General features: G+C 44.2%; 1 protein-coding gene across 1 annotated transcript in view; it reads right to left on the bottom strand.

Moving 5' to 3' along the window:
• Positions 1–16,651, bottom strand: part of LOC308355342 (contactin-associated protein-like 3) — a gene marked incomplete at its 3' end in the record, with an annotated part of 127,040 nt that extends 110,389 nt beyond the window's left edge. Inside the window, exon 1 of the mRNA XM_080823518.1 lies at positions 16,511–16,651. Within this exon, the coding sequence (XP_080679644.1) occupies positions 16,511–16,636 (126 nt within the window). The 5' untranslated portion in view covers positions 16,637–16,651. The remainder of the gene's footprint in view (positions 1–16,510) is intronic.
• Positions 16,652–20,600: the final 3,949 nt, after the last annotated feature.

Raw genomic sequence — 20,600 nt, 5'->3', positions numbered from 1 at the left:
CAACAACAGAAACTGAAAATGTCCATTACCACTAGATCTGCCATTCAAGAAATGCTAAAGAGAGTCTATCAAGTTGGAATTAAAGATGCTAGATGGCAACTCAAAGCCATATGAAAATATCAGATTCTCCAGGAGAGACAAATACATGGACAAATACAAAAACTAGCAAAGTACTATTGTAATTTTAAATTGTTACTCCTTTCCACTTTTATTGAGAAATTACTGACATACATATACATAAATCCACTTTTTATTCTTCTACAAAATTACAACAAATAGCCATGAATATATGTTTAAGTATATATAATAATTATAAATCTATGTTACTAAGTACAAAATATATAAAGATGTAATTTGTGACATCAATAAGGTAAAGTGTAGGTGAATAAATAAATAAATAAATAAATAATAAGGTGTGGGTAGAAGGGTGAAAAGAAGGGGTGTTGTATGCAATAAAGTTAAATATCAGGTAAAAACAGGCTATTATAACTTTAAGATATTATATGCAATCCCCATAGAAATCACAAAGAAAATATTTATAGAATTTACAGAAAAGGAAATGAAAATTAAATCAAAATGTATAAATCAAAATGAGTAAAAAAATTAAATTCAAAAGAAGACAATAAAGGAGGAACAAAACAGTTAAGACATAAAGACAACAAATAACAAAATGCAAATAGTAGGCCATCCTACCAGTAACCACTTTAAATGTAAGTGAAATAAATTCCCCAATCAAAAGGCCTGTGTTGGCGGAATGATAACAAAAAACTAAAAAAAAAAAAAAAAAAAAAAAAAACCAGGATCCAACTTTATTCTGTCTATAACATACTCATTTTAGATGTAAGGACACAAACATAGATTTGGAAATAAAAAGGATAGAACAAGATATTCCATGCAATTACTAACCAAAAGACCAGGGTTGGGTATACTAATATCACATAAAACAGACTAAGGCAAGAAGTGTTTCAAGCAATGAAGAAGAACATTATATAATGATAAGAGGTCAATTCATCAAGAGGATATAAGAATTATAAATAAATGTGCAACCAACATCAGAGCAGCTACATATCAAACTGACAGAATTGAAGGGAGAAATAGATTGATTTAGAATAAAAGAAGGAGACTTCAATACCACATTTTCAATAACAAACAGATAATCAGACAGAAGATCAGTAAAATTTAGGGGACCTGAACAAGACTATAAGTCAATTGGTCACAACAGACATTTACAAAATACTCCAACCAACAAGAGTAGAATACACATCTTTCTCAAAAAGACATGGAACATTCTCCAGTATAGGCCAGAATGTTAGCCCATAAAACAAGTCGTAAAAAATTTAGAAAGATGGGGATCATGAAAAATATCTTTTCTGATCAAAATGAAATGAAACCAGAAATGTTTCAGAAGGAAAACTGGAAAATCTACAAATATGTGGAAATTGAACATTACCTTAAACAACAAATGAGTCAAGGAATAAATCACAAAGGAAATGTGAAAATTTATTGAGACAAATGGGAATGAAACCACAACCTAGCAAAACTTACGGGATGTAGCATAAGAAGTGCTAATAGGGAAATTTATAACTATCAATGCTTACATTGAAAAAGAAGAAATATCTCAAAGTCAGCAACCTAATTTTACACCACAAGGAACTAGAAAAAAAAGAAGAAGAAATGAAATCAAAAGCTAGCAGAAGGAAGAAAATAATAAAGATTAGCAAAATAGAGAATAAAAATAAGATAAACAAAACAAGATAAGCAAAATAGAAAATAGAAACAGAGAAAATCCACAAAATCAAGAGTTGAGTCTTCAAAAATAAAAAAATTGACAAGCTGTTAGTGACACTGACTAATTAAAAAAAGAGAGAATACTCAAACAGCTAAAGGCAACAATGAAAGTTGGTCATTATGACAGATTTTATAGATAGGGGAGGGTTACAAGAGAATACTGTGAACACTGTATAGCAACAAATTGAATAACTGAGATGAAATGGATTAATTTCTAGAAATATGAAATTTCATCAAGACTAACCCAAAAAGAAATAGAAAATATGAACAGATCCATAACAAGTAAGGCTACTGAATCAGTCATCAGGTCTCCTTACAAAGAAAAACATTGGACTTGATGGCCTCACTGGTGATTTCTACCAAATATTTAAAGAAGAGCCAACATTAATCCTCTTAAACATTTCCAGAAATATGAAGAGGAGAGAGAACTCCTTGACTCATTCAATGAGGCCAGCATTACTCCATAATCCCGAGATACTAGAAGAAAAAACAACTACCGACCAACATCCCTGATTAAGACGAGTGCAAGAATCGTCAACAAAATACTCGCAAACTGAATTTGGTACCATATGAAAAGGATTATGCACCTTTACCAAGTGGGATTAATTCCTGGAATGCAAGAATGAGTCAATATACAAGAAACAATCAGTGTCACAGGTCACATTAGGAAAGGAAGGGTAAGTCACATGATCATCTCAACTGATGCTGAAAAAGCACTTGACCACATTCAGCACGTTTTCATGATAAAAGCACTCAACAGACTAGGAATAGAAGAAACTACGTCAACATAATAAGAGCCATATATGAAAAACCCACAGTGAGCATCATACCCCACAGGGAAAGTTTACAAGCTTTTCCTCCAAGATCAGGAACAGTTCAGGGATGCCAGATTTTGTCACTTCCACTAAACATAATACTGGAAGTACAAGCCAGCACCATTAGGCATGAAAGGGAATCCAAATTGGAAAGAAACAAGTAAAATTATCTCTGTTTGCAGATGGCATGATCTTATATGTAGAAAACCCTAACGATTCCAGGAAAACAACAACACTTTTAGAACTAATCAATGATAGTTGACCAAAATCAACATACAGAAATCTGCTGCAATTCAATACCCCAGCAATGAATAATTTAAAAAGGAAACTAAGAAAACAATTTCATGTATAACAGCATCAAAAAGAATAAAATACATTGGAATAATCCTAACCAAGAGGTAGTAGAGTTGTACACTGGAAACTATGAAATGCTGCTGAAAGAAATGAAAGAATACACTTATAACTGGAAGGCAATACCTTGTTCATGTTTTGGAAAACTTGATATATTTAAGATGTTAATGCTTTGCAATGTGATCCACAAATAATTTTCAACATGGGTGCCAGGATTACTCAACAGGAAAAGGACAGGTTTCCAACAACCAAGTCTAGGAAAATTGGATAATAGTATGCAAAGGAATAAAAATGGACCTTCACCTTATACCGTATACAAAAATTAACTCAAAATGAATCAAAGTCCTCAGCATAAGACCTAGGGCTATAAAAATTCTTAGGGAAGAAAAACAGGACAAAAGCTTTAACACATTAAATTTGGTGATGATTTCTTGGATAGGACACTAAAAGCACAGACAACATAAAGTAAAATAGATAAATTCAAATACATCAACATTTAAAACTTTTGTGCATCAAAGAATGCCATCAGCAGAGTGAAATGGCAACCCATGAATGACAGAAAATATCTGCAAATTCTCTATCTGATTAGGGGTTCATATCTGGAATACATAAAGAACTGTGTACATCCCAACAACAACAACAACAAAAAATCAAACACTTTAATTTTAAAATGCACAAAGTACTTCAATAGACATTTATCCAGAGAAAATATACAAATGCCCAATGAGCACATGAAAAGATGCTCAACATCAGAAGTCATCAGGGAAATGCAAATCAAAACTACAGTGAGACACCACTTCACACCCTTTGGCTATTTTTTTTAATGGGAAATAAGATGTGTTGATGAGCATGAGTTGGAGCCGTAGTACACTGGTGGGAATGTAAAGCAGCAAAGCAGACAGCTCCTCAAAAACTTAAAAATAGAATTGCCATAGAGTCCAGGAATTGCACTTGTTCATATATACCCAAAAGAACGGAAAGCAAGGTCTCAAAGAGATATTTGTTCACCCAATTTCACAGCAACTTTATTCACTACAGCCAAAAGGTAGAAAAGTCTACGGATCCCTCAAGAGATGAGCAGAACTGGCATATACATGCCATAGACCATTCTTCAGATTTCGACACACGCCCCAGCACGGATGGACCTGGAGGACATTATGCTACATGAGATCCGCCTGTCACGAAAGGACAAAAATGCTACGATGCCACTTAGATGAAGTACCCGGATGAGTCAAATTCATGAAGACAGAAAGTGGAATGGTGGCTGCTGGGGTCTGGAGAAAGGGAGGGATGGGGAATTAGTGTCTAGAGGGCAGTGAGTTTCAGTTCGGGAAGATGGTAAGGATTCTGGAGATACGACAATGTGAAAGTGCTAATGCCATTGACCCGTCTACTTAAAAATAGTTACAAAGTTAACTTCTGTGTTATGTCTGTTTTACCACAATAAGAAATATTTAAACAAAAAGTGCACTTTCATTAATGTGAATGAAACCCAGCCTGATTTGTGATCCAGTGAGAAACCCAATACCTGCACATACACTCCCTGGGGTGATGGGGAACCCCACCCAATCCCGCCCCCCCAGTGCAGATCTCCTGGTCACCCTGTGCATCAGCCACCATGCCCACCCCGAACATCACGGCAGTGACATGGGACCCACTTGCCATCATGCCTCGTTTGGAGTCACAGAGCGGCAGAACGCTTGGCACAATTTCTCACCTGTCCTCACATAGTGGGAATATACCCCCCACCAACTTCACACGGTGAGGGCCCCAAAATGCCCACTCTGGTGTTTCTTTTTGTTTTGTTTTTTAGATTTTATTAATGGATTTGAGAGAGAAAGAGAATGCATGTGCATACACTGAGAGAGAGCACACGAGCCAGGACAGGAGAGAGTGAGAAGCAGCCGTCCCGCTGAGCAGGGAGCCAAAGGCGGGGCTCGATCTCAGGACCCCAGGATCATGACCTGAGCTCAAGGCAGAAGCTTCACCACCTGAGCCCCCCAGGTGCTCAGAAAGCCCAGTCTCTTAACCTAGATGTAGCCACCACCAACACCTTTTATCTTCAGAGTAATGAACTCTGACTCATTAATCCAAACAGAGCAGGGAAACCCAGGAAGTTACAATCCATGACTCCATAGGGATAAAATCAGAGGCTTCCCCTCCCACCCCCTTATGGTTTGCATGGGGGCAGGGCATACAGCTGAGCAGCCAGGTCTCACTAAAACTGCCCCCTGCCCCAAGAACAGGTGGCAGCCTCTCCCAGAAAGCTGTCTGTGAGCCTGTCCCCACCGGTCTTCTTGGGGACTGCAAAGCAGGAGCGGGATCATCTCCAGAGGCTGCCCCATAGGCTAAGCAGGACCAAGGTAACAAAATCCGCCTTTGGCAAACAACATAAAATGTCTAAAAAAAAAAAAAAAGTATAACTTGGGAGTCACAATGCTAAAATCAGGAGTAAGAAGCAGAAAGAAAAACCGAAGCACATTCAGCCACCGAGTGTGAAGGAGAAACTTAAAAGGAGAGTTGAAAATGACATGGAATTGTTGAAGGGAGAGCCTTGGCTCTGGGGTGCTGTCCAGCCCCCTGCCTGGGGAGCTGCGGGGAAACTGGTAGTCAAGTGGCAGGCGTCTGAGGCTCTCCACGTGGTGATGGAGGCAGGAACTTCTTGTTTATAACAAGAGAGACGAGAGCAGAGGGGAGACAACAAGAAGACACACGGAAGGTGCCACGTGATGACAGACGCAGACATCGCAGTGATTCATCTACAAGCCAGGGGCCCCAAGAATCACCAACAACATCAAAGTATTAGAAGGACATGGAAGATTCTCCTCTAGACCCTTGGGGGGAGCAGGGCCCTGACAACAGATTGAGTTTGTACTTCTAGCCTCCAGAGTCATGCAAGAATAAATTTCTGTTGTGTTGAGCCCGAGGTACTTAGTAACAGTACCTAGGAAAATCTTACAGGGATAGACTTAATTCCTTCCCACCTCAAGGTGGCCAGGAGGGTCTGAGAGGCAGGTTTTCCAAGAGAGCTGGAGATCACTGTGTGCCACCTTAATAATCGATTAACAGATTTATTTAATTTAAGGGTAGAAAATCTTTGACAAGGTGAGGAATGCATTGAGCATTTCACTTGTTATTATTTGGGGGCATACAGAAAAAAGAACTACCACAGTAACTTCACCTTCCGTTTTGAGACACTTTTCTGCTAACCCTCAAGTTTCCTCCCAGGAAATAGGAGCTGATGCTGGGTCTGAATCTTCCCTCAGTGGGAACTTCTGATAATAAAGCTCTTGCTGCAGAAGGCACTGAGCATCCCATCCCGGGGGGCGGGGGGGAGGGGGTGTCTCTTTCCGTGGTCCTGAAAATGATCTCTTCTCTCTTTTAAGAAAGAAGGCTATTGAGTCGTTACAGTGATCAAAGCTCTGAAAGGAAGATAAGCCACTAGGGTTTGAATGATTAAGACCATTAAAAAAATACACAATAGAAGACGGGATCAAATCCAAATAAAGTGCCTTTGCCTAATGCACATCAAATGCGGAGGATTTTAAACTTCTCTCTTGGTCACAGACATGACGTGAGGCAAAGTTCTGGGACATCCACTGCCTGCCCTCCTTTCTTGCTCACCGCTCCTCCTGGAAAAGGTGGCTGACCTTGGACTCTTTTTCAAAACTGGACTCTTTTGATAGTTTTAACTGATTTCTCCTCAAGGGCAGGAGGGAAAAGATTATGCCATTAAGAAAGTAAAAAGATCTGAGCACAGCACAGCGTCACAGTGACTATGAATGGCAGGAGATCTGGTGTCTCAGGTGTAGAACTCAGCTGGTGCACAGGAACAGGACAGACAGACACGCTCATCTCCATACACAAAGGCCTCTGTACCATAATTCCAGAGGCAGCTTGCCCTTTTACATGCAAGATGAATCCCACCTAAAAAGGTATCCCTTAAGTTGGAATAGTATTTATAGTAGAGTATTTATATAGTATAGTATTTATACTATACTACAGTATCAAAAAGCCTATATTAGGAATATAGTCATAGTGGAAATGACTTAAGATTCTATTTACATGAAGGACACTCAAGCCAAAATCCTCATTTCAGCTGAAAATCTCAAATAAATGGCAAGCATACTTTCATTTTTTTATGTGTAATCAAAACAGCGTGAATGACATGATATGCCTTCTAGCCATTAGCCTGTAGATCTTAGAATCGACACAATTTATGTCAAGGGTGTAATCTGGGGAAAAAGGCCAACACAGAGCACCATGAAAGGAGAAGTAAGTAACTGGAAGTTTCCAAATGCCACCAGGGAGAGACTGGCATCATGGAAGTCACAATCATCGAGGAACATAGCCAGGAATGACACCGTTTTGGAAGCCATTCACCCAACAGAGAAGACGTGGCTTCGTGAATATGGGGTCAGGTCATCATGCCTTCTTGAGAACCACAGAGATGCAAAGGGTCCTGCTGCTTTAGAGGACAAGAGCACAGAGCTTGGGGGGATCCACATAGAGTGAGCAGAAGCAAACCCAGACTGGGTCTGGGGGAGGCAGCCCCTCAGCTCTCAGGGTTGTTATTCTGATACACCCTGAGAATGGCCTCCGTTAACCACAGCCAGGGACTTGCACACCTGGCATACCTAGCAAGGACGTGTGGGGCCGCTCAGGGTCCACCGGGGATTACCTGTCCTTACAAAGCTCAAGGGTGAGAGAACCACAGAAACACACTGTGTAGATGAGGAATTAGAACGCTTGTGCGCTGTTGGTGGGAATGCAAAATGGTGCAGCTCTCGAGGTAAAGAGTTTGGAGCTTCCTCAAAAACTTAAAATAGAATCACCACATCCAGCAATTACACCTCTGGGCATATGTCCAATAAACTTCAAACCAGGATCCCCAAGAGACAGGTGCACACCCATGTTCAATCCAGTATTATTCACATTAGCCAAGAGGTAGAAGCTACTCAAGGGGCCATTGATGGAAGAAGGGATATCTCAATCCATTCAGGCTGGTAGAACAAAACACCGTAGACTGGGTGCCTTCTAAATGACAGAAAATTACCGCTCACAGTTCTGGAGGCTGGAAGTATGGGAATGGTGTGCCAACATGACCAGTGAGGACCTTTTCTGGGCCACACACGTTCACTGCGTCCTCACAGGGCAGAAGGGGGTAGGCATGTGTCTGAACCTCTTTGATAAGGCATCATCCGCTTCTAGAGGATTCCACTCCCGTGACCTAAGCACCTCCCAAAAGTCCCACCTGCTAATGCCATCATCACCGTTGGGGGTTTGGGTTAGAGCAGTGACTTCAGGTGGGACACAAACATTCAGATCGTCACAAAAGATAAAGAAAAGATGGTGTATCAAGACAATGGAATATTATGCAACCATTATAAGGAAAGAGGTCCTGTCCCGCATTACAGTGTGGATGAACCTCAAAGACCTTATGCGGAGTGAAGCAAGCCAGCCACAGCTAGACTCATGCTATAGGATTCCACTTACACGAAGCACCTGAAGCAGTCAAAGTCCCAGACACAGTTACTAAAATGTGGTTTCTGAGGGCTGGGGAGAGGAGGAAGGGGAACTTGGTGTTCAGTGTGTTCAGACCTCCTTCCATTTTACAAGATGAGAACCTTCTAGAGATGTGTTGCTCAACTACACGAATATACATATTAACTCAATATAATTATCTTCAGTAATTATACTTAACTAAATACCTAAAACCCGTTAAAATAGTAAATTTAATGTTATATGCTTTTTACCACAATAAAAATTAACTTTTGTATTTTTAAACCCTTTCAACACCCAGTATTTAATTGAATAGCAATATATACATGTAGTTTAAAAATAATAATTATTGTGTATTTTTAGCCCCAGCCCCTTCTGCAGAGTGAGAAATGCTATTACTAATTTGTTGTGTGTCTTTCCAGAATTACTGCGTGTGCACACATGCATGCGTATGTGCCCGTTCATCTCTGGGACTTCGGATGGGGGCACAGTGTGTGCATCGCTTTTCCTCATTTTAAAATAGCATTTCCTAAAACTCGTTATCAATAAAGAGATTCACCTCCCTCTTTTCAAAGGAAGGCATTCTATGCAATATTGCACTGTAGCATGCTTTATCTCTGCACTCACCAGCGGCAGAGAACCGGACTGTGACTGTGAGGACGTGAGGACTGTCCTCACAGGAGTAGTCTGTGCAGCTCACGTATCCCTGTGGGATTCGTTCCCAGGAGTGGAGTTTCTACTCAGTGTAGACAGTGTACTGAGGGGACTTAAGGTGCTGCTCCTTCTGGACTGTCATCTTCAGAGCTACGCGGCAGGTGTTTGGGACCCCCTTTACTTAATTTTATGGAAATTGCCCTCCAAGGGATTGTGAGAGTGAACAACTTTTCATGCATTTATAAAACTCTCTGTTTCGTTTTGTTTACAGTCTATTTCTATCTTTACCCAAATTTTTTCAAGATTATTTATTCATTTATTTGTCAGAGAGAGCCAAAGCATGGAAAGCAACAGGCAGAACAGGCAGAGCAGGCAAAGGGAGAAGCAGGCTTCCCACGGAGCAAGGAGACCTGTGTGTGACTGGATCCCAGGACCCTGGGGTCATGACCTGAGTTGAAGGAGGACGCTTAACCAACTGAGCCACCCAGGCGTCCCTATCTTTACCCATTTTTATTTATTTTTTATTTTTTAAAGATTTTATTTATTTATTTGAGAGAGAAAGAGAATGCACACAAGCAGGAGGGAGGGCAGAGGGAGAGGCAGGCTCCTTATTGAGCAGGAGCCTGACGCGGGACTAGATCCCAGGACCCTGAGATCATGACACGAGCTGAAGGCAGATGCTTCATGACTGAGCCACCCAGGCGTCCCTTTTTACCCATTTTTAAATGATTTTTTAAATCACACCCATTTATTTATAAGAATGTTTTATAAGTGAAGAAAACTTGCTCTTTGTCATATATATTTAAATTTCCCCCAATTTATGTTTGGTGTCTTCTTACAGCAATTTTTTCCCCACATCATTTTTAAGTTAACCTGATTTATCAATTTTTTTTTTCGTAGCATCTGGGTTTCCCATTTTCCTTAGCATGCTCTTTCCAATAAGCCATACAAAACATTTTCTAATTTCATCTAGCCCTTTCTCTGTGGCTGATTTATTTTAAATTGTATCTATTTAAGGTATAAAATAGGGATCCAACTTTATTTTTTTTTCCAGGTTGTCCCAGTATCATTTATTGAATAAACCATTTTCCGTCACTAATTTGAAATGCCACATTTATTTTTTGCTAATTCTGTAAATATATTTATTAACGAACCCTATTATGTTTCTTCACTAATCTTTGCATTAATATGCTAATATAAACAATATTAATATTAAGTAGTTTCAAATAGCTACATTTAAGCTTTGTAAGGCATTTTATTAACTTAATAGGAATAATTCCCTTTAATACTATTCTTTTTACCAATTGCTGTGCCTACTTCTGCATGCAAACGTTTTAAAATGAAAGTTAGGAAGACCTCATTTTAGGGGCACCTGGGTGGCTCAGTGGTTAAGCGTCTGCCTTACCTGGGTAAGGCAGGTCCTGGGATCCTGGGTCCTGGGATTGAGACCTGCATCAGGCTCCTTGCTCGATGGGAAGCCTGCTCTCCCTCTCCCAATCCCCCTGCTTGTTGTGTTTCCTCTATCACTCTCTCTCTCTCTCTTTCTGTCAAATAAATAAAATAGAAAGAGAGGAAGGAAGGAAGGAAGGAAGGAAGGAAGGGAGGGAGGAAGAAAGACAGCCTTTATTTTATTTTATTTCCGGTTAGTTAAGGATGAGCATACATCATACATCATTACACTATCAAGTCTTGATACCCAAGGACAAGGATTAATCTCACTATTCTTTGATGCCCTTTAATGGTGTTTTAAGTATTTTTTGGAGCATTTCTTGCCAATTTTATTGTTTGTCATTCTATTATAAATGAAGTCCATGGTTCCTTTATCATTTAACTAATTACTTATAGGCACAAAGAGAAATTAATTTTGGAAATTACTTTCATGAGGAGATAGATCGCTGAGTTATTTTATTATTATTAATTTTTATTTCCCAGGAGATTTTCTATGATTCTCCAAGAACATACAATGATAATTTATCTTTGTTTCTAATTTTTGTGTCTCTTTTATCATTTCCCTCTCTATCTGCATGTACGTCATAACTTGAGAATGTAAGTTTAGAGGCTTAGAAAGGAGGGCTTAACACGTTCATCTTTTTTTTTTTAAGATTTTATTTATTTATTTGACAGACGGAGATCACAAGTGGGCAGAGAGGCAGGCAGAGAGAGAGGAAGGGAAGCAGGCTCCCTGCTGAGCAGAGAGCCCGATGCAGGGCTCAATCCCAGGACCCTGGGATCATGACCCGAGCCGAAGGCAGAGACTTTAACCCACTGAGCCACCCAGGCGCCCCATCACGCCCATCTTTTAAGGTCACGTGGGAGTTGAGGGAAATTGGAAGGGGAGGTGAACCATGAGAGACTATGGACTCTGAAAAACAACCTGAGGGTTTTGAAGGGGCGGGGTGGGAGGGTGGGGGAACCAGGTGGTGGGTATTAGGGAGGGCACAGATTGCATGGAGCACTGGGTGTGGTGAAAAAACTATGAATACTGTTACGCTGAAAATAAATAAAAAATTGGAGAAAAAAAATAAAAATAAAAAGCCCTTCAAATTCTCAAAAGTAAAGGAAATCCCAGATTGATTATCTCTGACACAAGTTCTGAAATAAGACAGAAGTAGAAGTTTGAAACTTAATCTGGAGATGAACAAACAATAAGGGGAAAGACTACTTCTTACCTAAGTAAGACGACCCATTATGAAGACAAGTCACCCATAAGACCTCATGACAGAAACATGAAAAACACTGGTCTCCTTCAGATTGCCATGTTAATCCTGTTCCCTGCATAACACTGCTCAGTAAATGATACTGTAGCAACTAGGCAGCCATCTGGAAAAATCCATGAGCACAGATCCCTACCTCACACCCTAGACAGATACAAAATGGACTAAACCAGGGATCAAGAAACCTGTAGCCCAGAGACAAATGCAACCAGTGCATGTTTTTGTAAATAACGTTTTACTAGAACACAGCCACGCTCATTCACTTACACAATGCCTGTGGCTGCTTTCACACAAGGGAGGAGCTACAACAGAGACTGTATGGTCTACAACACTAAAAACATTTATTATCTGTCCCTTTACAGAACAGGCTAGCAGACCCCTGGAACACACCAGCAGTCCTCTCAGTGTGAGAAATCTGAATGTATTTAGAGGACCTCCAGCTTCTCAACTGATGCCTCGACAGTACTGGCTGGAAATTTGAGGATTGCTAATCAGAAATTCTCACCATCTCAGAGTTTTAGGACCAGCGACACTAACATTTTTTTAAATACTAAAAACCTGTCATCCTCTTTTGCAAAATACTATTATTTATTTCCTTGTTGCCTTTGTCTATACAAATTTACAAAATGTACTCTGCATCAAAGGTGGAAAACTGTTCTAACTGCAGGTCGCTACAATTTCTACAACTTGCGGAGATACTGTACGTATACAGAATGCTTAAGTATACACTACACTTGCGCATTCTGTATATTTACGGTATCTGCAAGTTGTAGAAAAGTGTAGAGTTGATGGTCCCTCCATCTGAGACCAAATGTTGGTACATCATCCTCTGAAGCTCCACTGCCCGAGTAGCAAGGCGTTGGGAAGAATCCCCAGGAGACTCTGCTGGAGATTCCCTGAGCTTCCCTGCCTTCCACCTCCCTGAGACTCAGCTCAACAAAGTTTCCTTTCAATGACTGGGCTACTGCAGAAACTTTTCTGTAAGAACTTAATTTTTCCATTGTTCACTTTTCCTGCTTAACAAAAAAGGATTTTTTTAATTTTTATTTTTGTGCTCTTTCAAGGAATTGAAAAAAATCCTTTTAATGAAGTAGTTACAAAGGATAGACAGACAAACAAGCCAGAGACCCTGACTCCAGAGCCGATGTGAAATAGTCATGAGATGAATGAGTGGAGTGAAAGAGAGTAGTGAGCGAGACATGAGAGAGTGGTGTGTGAGACATGAGAGAGTAGTGTGTGAGATGTGAGAGAGTAGTGAGCGAGAATGCAGGGAGTGTCCAAGCAATTTCAGTACAGAGTGAAGGTTTTCAGGTTGGGGAAGATCGTCATTGACAGAGAAGGAAGGAAGGTAGGAAGGGAGGGAGGGAGGGAAGAAGGGAGGGAGAAGGACAGTTTTCCAGGACGGAATCCAGCATTTATCTGCTGTTACTGAGACCTGCAGTTAAGGGCACATGGGAGACCACCTTAGGCTCAATAGGTATCATCCTTGTACAATTTTGTGGGGAAGAAGTGTTAAACTTCTCACTCTCATATTTGGCACCAAAAGCCTCCCACTGCATAAGCCACATCCCATGGGTGGCTAAGGTTTCCATATCATTAACTACACATCTGGTTGAGGCCTATTTGAGAACAGCAACTTTCCCTTAATGCAACCCAACAGCCCTTTATCGAGAAACCATAATAGGCCTGGGCCTCCCTGGAGATCAGTCCCTGACCTAATGGCCCTCAAAGCCCAAGAAGGGAAGAAACGTATAAAATCCAATCGCCATCCACAACAGTTAAGCACCATCCACACAGAAGGGTAGAGGGGGCTGCCATGGTGATTGATACACTGTAGGTGAGCAGCAGGACAGTTAAGCAGGAGATACCCTTGTCCTCACAAGGCTGAGTACACGGAAGTGACCGATAATGGAATTGTCAAGTGCTGCTCTCATTCTGCTACAAACCGACTGGTCTCAGAACTGCACTTGGACCTGGTGAGTCTGGCATTGGCCCAGACCCCAGTCTGACCTTGCAGACCCTGCACACCCTTTCTGCAACTGCCTACGTGAGGTGGGGCTTGGTTCGGTCGGGTCATCAACTCTCAAATTAGTGGCAGTGAAGCACACATTAAAAACCAGCACCTGAAGAACGGGACGGGCGTCCAGGAAGGTACGTGCTTTTGGGTTAAGAGCAGGCCCTCTGTGTGAGAGGGGCCAGAGAGCAGCCAAATCCACCCCAATTGTCTTCAAGAGACTGTGGGTAGAATCTTAATTATCAGCTCCTGGGACTTACTGTGGCCAGAGCCGGCTATGTTTGCAGTCTGGGGCGGAGACAGCACCACTTGCGCCGTGGGGATGGCTGAAGGACGTGCCAGGAGGAGCGCCTTTCCTAGAGGAGACCAAAGTGCAGAAGGGATTCCTGCCCTGGAGAGCTTCAAGAAGCCCTGAGCCGAGACGAGGGCCTCAAAGGGGGCAGAGCAAGGAGCTCAGGAGAATCGTCCTACCTCAAGGGAAGGTAGATTCCAACCCTGCACTCATCCAGCAAACATTCACCAAAGTGGGTCTCTGTGAGCGAGCTCCCCGGGTGTGGGAGGAAGGCCACCACAGCAGTCTTGACCATGCGACGGCCAGTGGGACCGAGGAGTCTAAGCATCTGTCCTCACCTGTGTGGTCTAGGGTCCGTAACACCACTATCCTTGGCCCTTACTCCCCTGGGCTCCTTGAAACAAGGTGCCACATGGTGAGGCTTGGGCTTGGGTCCCCCCAAAACCACATAACTAAAAAACAGGAATGGTCACAATGTCGCATCCATGTATTGGGGTGGGATGGGGGTAAAAATATGAACCTTGGTTAATACAACCAAGAATAAGCATGCATTAGCCATCCATTACCTGATTTCGAAAAACAAGATTTAATTTGGAGCAAAAGCTCTCTATATAGGTAAATGCTTCCTTAACTTTTAACTGTTATTCATTCTTAATTAATGTTGGTCTTAACCCTGGTTTGGACCTGGCATTCCTAGAATTAGCTCAATGTCCAGATGTACTTCCGATTACACACTTGGCAACTGCTTGTTTGGGGTATTAAAGTCAGCTGGTCCCCTATACACAAATTCTTGCCTTTTTTGTTCTTTTATCCAGCGTTAGACAACTGGCTAGTTCTTCCTGATTCAATTTAAATCAACATCTATTGATGAACTAGAAAGACGTCCAGAGATAAAAAATTAAATAGGCCATAACCTATGAAGTTATACTAAGTAAAAGAGTTCTAAGGGAGTTCAAATGAGGCCAATTTGTTACCCAACTAGTATTATAATTTTGTTGCTTGTTAGAGTTACAGATATGCAACAAGCTACCACCTAATAAGTAACGGCTTTTTCGCTGACACTTCCCCTCTTACCATGACAATAGAATTTTTAAGACTTAACTAAATATCCTTACCTAAATTAAATGGAACCTAAACTGTATATTTTTTATTGTGAGTAAATTGTCCTAATATAAAATTCACCATTTCGGCCACTTGTAATCATGCCATTGTGTAACACTAACAATCACACGGCTGGGCAACCGTCACCGTCATGCATCCCCAGAACTTTCTCATCTTCTAAACTGACACTGTCCCCATTAAACAGTAATTCTCCATTCCTCCCTTCCCCTAGCCCGTGACAACCATCTAAAGTGTATTTTTTTAAAGAGTTATTTATTCATGAGACAGAGTGTGTGGGAACAAGGAAGAGGGGAGAGCAGTAGGAGAGGGAGAGAGAGAATCTCAAGCAGACGCCCCACAGAGCACGGAGCCAACAGAGAGCTCGATCCCAGGACCCTGAGATCACAACCTGAGCCAAAATCAACAGTCAGAAGCTCAACCAACTGAGCCACCCCAGCGCCCCAAGTGTATTTTTAATAATAAGAAGAAAGTAATTCCTTCTCCACCTGAGAAATCTTCTTGAGGCCACAGCCCTGCCCCTGTTGCCGCAACAGCCAACAGCAACACAGCAGACGTGTACCCCCTTCTATCTTCAGAGCTCCTCCCTCAGGGCACCCTATGATCCGAAGACTCAAAACTCTGCATATCTGATAAATTCCATATGTTTTAATATTCAGAAGGTCAGGAAAATGAAATTTAATTCTTCTCAAAGAAGTGCGGGTATGGAATCAGAAGCAGAAAGCACGTCCCTGGTGTAAGAGAGTTTAAGTCATTGTGACTCCAAAGAATCCCTGAGATCTACCCCCATTAACGACAAGGGGACACACAAGTGCCCAGGTTCCTGCTGGAGCCAGACATGTGTCCCTCAACATGCTGTCGTCCAAACGGAGACTGCCCATGACGTGTGTGGCAGTGTCTGGAGACTTCAGAAATCTCACTTAACCGGAGGACTCGGAAGAACGAATTTACTTGGCTGAACAACGGACACCAACTCCCGGGCTCTGGGAGGGAAACTACACTAGGCTGCACACGACCCCACCCCTTCGATCACACACTACGTCCAGGAACAACAGGGAGACGTTTTCAGTGTTTCACTGCAGCACCAGGCTGTTTGACTTAGCGCATAGATCATACAGGGCCACATGCATCTTATATTCACTTGAAAACATGCTCAGGTACTTCGGGGGCTCCGTCTCTGTGCTCGCTCTGACAGATCCGTAGCAACAGGCAGTGACTGGCACAATTCATACCGAGAGACGGCTCTCAGCAAGGAACATACCGAGACACTTTCTTCTCGCCGGTACTGCTTCCAGTTCCTCCCGCCGTCACTGAACATGAGGACGTAGCTGCTCACCCAGTCGGAGCTCCCGTACCCTCCCTGCATGGCCACAGCTGTGACCTCCATTCTCTCTCCAAGGTCGACCTGCAGCCACTGGTATTTATCTGATACAAGTGGAGACCAGCCACCGGCCCCTTGAGAGGAAACAGAAGCAGGAGAAAATAGTAAAGGGAAAGAAATCTTTAAGACCTACATTATCCTGTGAAGAAAGAGATCATAAATAAAAGTTACGAAAATCAGAGTTCCAAATTCTAGAACATATAACCCCCCATGATCACACACACAGACACACACGTGCTCAGAACCGCGGGTTAAGTAAACAGATGAATCCTACATTCCTCATGAATTGCTCTGGTTTCTCGGTCATAACCCTGACTCTCGGGTGTCCAGCACTCCCAGCAACAGGTGGCCGACCAAACACCAGGTCACCGCCTCCCTGCTTGAGACTAGTGTCTCCGCCAGCCTGTATGTGTGACATACCTTTGGCTGGACCTGAAGGAATACAAGCAGCCCGTGGTAGAACTAGAAAAGCTTAATTCTGGAATCCCAGCACGAGGAAGTACCGTACTGAATGACAGGATGGGAAGGGTGGTGATGGCAAACCCGACACTCATACGCTTACAGGTTCATGCGAGAAACAGGCATTTCGTAGAACCATGTGAAACACAGAGTAGCAGGGGTGGACGTGAAGGTTTTCCTGCGCAGGGAGGGAGAGCCTGAGGGGCAGCGGGGGGCTTGAGGGAGAACACAGAGCGAGTGAATAACAAGGACATTCTAGGTTTTCGAGACAACAGGTGCAGAGCAGAAATCACGAGGCTCTGTCTTGTCCAGTGAGAAACAGATGAGACGCAGACTCCGAGGAGGCTCCCAGAGGCTGTGTTGGGACATATTTTGTTCTTCCAGGTCCAGAAACGTGGGTTTTGAAATTGGAGTTAGACGTCACATTGAAGTTTCTGGTTTTAAATGAATAAGCAATTAAAAAACTGAAAAATAAGCTTGAAACACCTTCTGGAACTGATATTTTGCCAATTATCTGTGTCCAGAAAACACGAGTCATGGAAGTCATCTGTAATATGAAAGGAGGGTTTTGGAAAACAATTTTCCCCACCTTCTGACCCCTCGCTTGAGGTTCTCATAATGAGACTTAACGCATTAAACCACGTTGACCGTCTTCCCATGAGGGGCTCTTACGGACCCCCCCCCACTGGGTTTGCTAAGGCCTGTAGGGCTGAGTGTATGTCAGGAAGTTTGTGACATGGTCCCAGGACACCTGGGAGGGAAACGGAAGTGGGCACTTGTATCAGGATGGGGGCGTCCCCAGGGGGTGGGAACGGATATCTCTTCACTACATCCTCCCTTCACCAAGTCCCCCTTCACCATGTCCCCCCCTTCACCACATCCCCCTTCACCACGTCCCCCCTTCACCACATGCCCCTTTCACCACGCCCCCCCAACCACGTCCCCCCCACCACGTCCCCCTTCACCACGTCCCCCCTCACCTCACCCCCTCACCACATCCCCCCTTCACCATGTCCCCCCTCACCACGTCCCCCTTTCACCACATCCCCCCTCCATCACATCCGCCTTCACCACGTCCCCCTTCTCCATGTCCCCCTTCACCACATCCCCCCTTCACGTCTCCCCTTCACCACGTCCCCCCTCACCACGTCCCCCTCCACCATGCCCCTCCTTCACCACGTCCCCCCCTCCACCACGTCCCCTCTTCACCACGTCCCCCTTCACCACTTCCCCCCCTTCACCACGTCCCCCCCCGTCACCACATCCCCCCTTCACCAGGTCCCCTCCTCCACCATGTCCCGCCCTCCACCACATCCCCCCTTCACCATGTCCCCCCTTCACCACGTCCCCCCTTCACCAAGTCCCCCCTTCACCACGTCCCCCCTTCACCAAGTCCCCCCTTCACCACGTCCCCCTTCACCACGTCCCCCTTCACCACGTCCCCCTTCACCACCTCCCCCTTCACCAAGTCCCCCCTTCACCACGTCCCCCCTTCACCACGTCCCCCTTCACCACGTCCCCCCTTCACCACGTCCCCCCTTCACCAAGTCCCCCCTTCACCACGTCCCCCCTTCACCAAGTCCCCCCTTCACCACGTCCCCCCTTCACCACGTCCCCCTTCACCACGTCCCCCCTTCACTGCACGTGCTCAAGCACGACCTTCAGGAGAACCCAGATTCTTTCTCGTTTCTTTCTACCCAGATCTCCCAGACTGAATCTTTTTCAGGTATTCCAAATTTTCCTCTCAATGTACCGCAAGCACAATGATTTTCTTTGACCCAGAATCCAAAATGCGCTGCATTTTGGGTTATCCTATAATGCATCTTTAACTTTTTATTCTGAAATAACTTCCAATTGCCCAAAGAGCTACAAACGTGGTAGAGGGGATTCTTGTCTCCTTTGTACCAGTTTCCCCCAAAGTTACCATCCTACATCGTCATGGGGCTTCTATCAGGATGAAGGTATTTACACAGTACAGTATTAATGCAAAGACAAACGTTATTTGGATTCCCCAGTGTCCCCACTGACCCCATTCCTCTGCACCAGGAGGCTGTTTACACACCGAGTCTCCTCTGTGTCCTCAGCCCACGCCAGTTCTGCCACCTTTCTTGCCTCTCGTGACAAGATTGGTTCTGCCGCTTTGTCCGAGGGCCCCACTCGCGGCGGATGACCGGAAGCCCTTCTGTATTCTAGCTGAGAGCCACTCACGGTCCGAGGGACATTCCTTGGCAGCCGGGCGTGATTTTTATAATTGTCACAAAAATAACCTTAAAAATTAGGTGTTGGCATTCAGCAGATCGTTTTAATGTGGAGATTCCACATTTGAAATTTCCTACAGATCACTTTCGATCTCTGAGGGACTACTGACGTCCTGTATCCAGGCTCATCCTAGTTCGCAGCAGAGTCCTGTAGAAGGTGCTGATGATACTCTTGCTGGCATGTCATCATCTTTCCCCGTGAATTTTAACCTCTCTCGAGGCCAGGAAGTATCACCAGCATGGCGTCACCCGTGCGGGGAAGCAAATCAGTAAGCAGATCACGATGCCACCAGCATGTTGCCCCGGGACCAGCCTCTCCCAAGGTGCCGCTGCCCACCTGCCAACCAGCCTCCCCCACCCACAAGTAACCGACCCTGAACATCTCCTCCTGACCTGCGGTGAGGACATGCTTCTGGCATACACAACAAGCCAACAGATGAACTTGGGGCGGCGACAGGCATGGAACGGCAGAATCCGCTATGCCAGGGGCGGTTCGCTCCAGCAGGCTAACAAGGTCCCCGTGCCCCCAGATCGCTGCTGGGGGCTGATGTGCAGGGGGAGTGTGCATCCCTTGCCCCCGCCACCTGCCTCTCTCCCCCCTCTGCCCCTTCCTGAATACAGTGTCACAATGTGTACCAAGGAAAACCTATCTGGGGGCCCCACTTGCGCAGAGCAAACTGCAGGGCCTGGAAGGTCACCCCACACAGAACATCCTTCTCCCTCCTGGGGACAGTGTGCTAGCTAGTGGGCAGTGAGGGACGCATGCAGGAGGATGTGTGCAGCACCCAGTGTCGTCCCTCCCACGGGCTGCTGGGGGCTGGATGACAGTCACCGTTACACCGGGCCGTCCCCACCATGGCTTCCAGGTCATGAGGGGGCCACAGCCGCAGTGCTGAGCTTTCCGGTGACCTTATCACTGAAGGTCTGTTGCCTGCACTTCTTCTCAGACAAAGGTAAGACGGCGAAGAAAGACAAACTTGTCACGCATGGGTGATGGGCCAAGGACCTCGCCTGGGGCCCCACGTGGGACCCCACAAGCCCCACACCCAGCAAACAGGACCGGCACGATGGTCCCTGCTCTGCCAATGAGGAAGACACAGCACTTGAGGTTCCTGTGAGGCTGTTGGATGAAAGCTTGGCCCCCTTCTACCCTCCACCCCTTGTACAGACATCTCCCTGCAGTTCCTGGGTTATTCGAGATTGTCTGCTGACCGCCAGCCAGACTGTATTTAAATCGATCTGTCGGAAGGTTT

The sequence above is a fragment of the Martes martes genome (assembly GCF_963455335.1).
Source record: "Martes martes genome assembly, chromosome: 14".
Lineage (NCBI taxonomy): Eukaryota > Metazoa > Chordata > Mammalia > Carnivora > Mustelidae > Martes > Martes martes.
The sequence above is the reverse complement of the archived record's forward strand: the minus strand, read 5'-3'. Positions and strand labels throughout refer to the sequence as shown.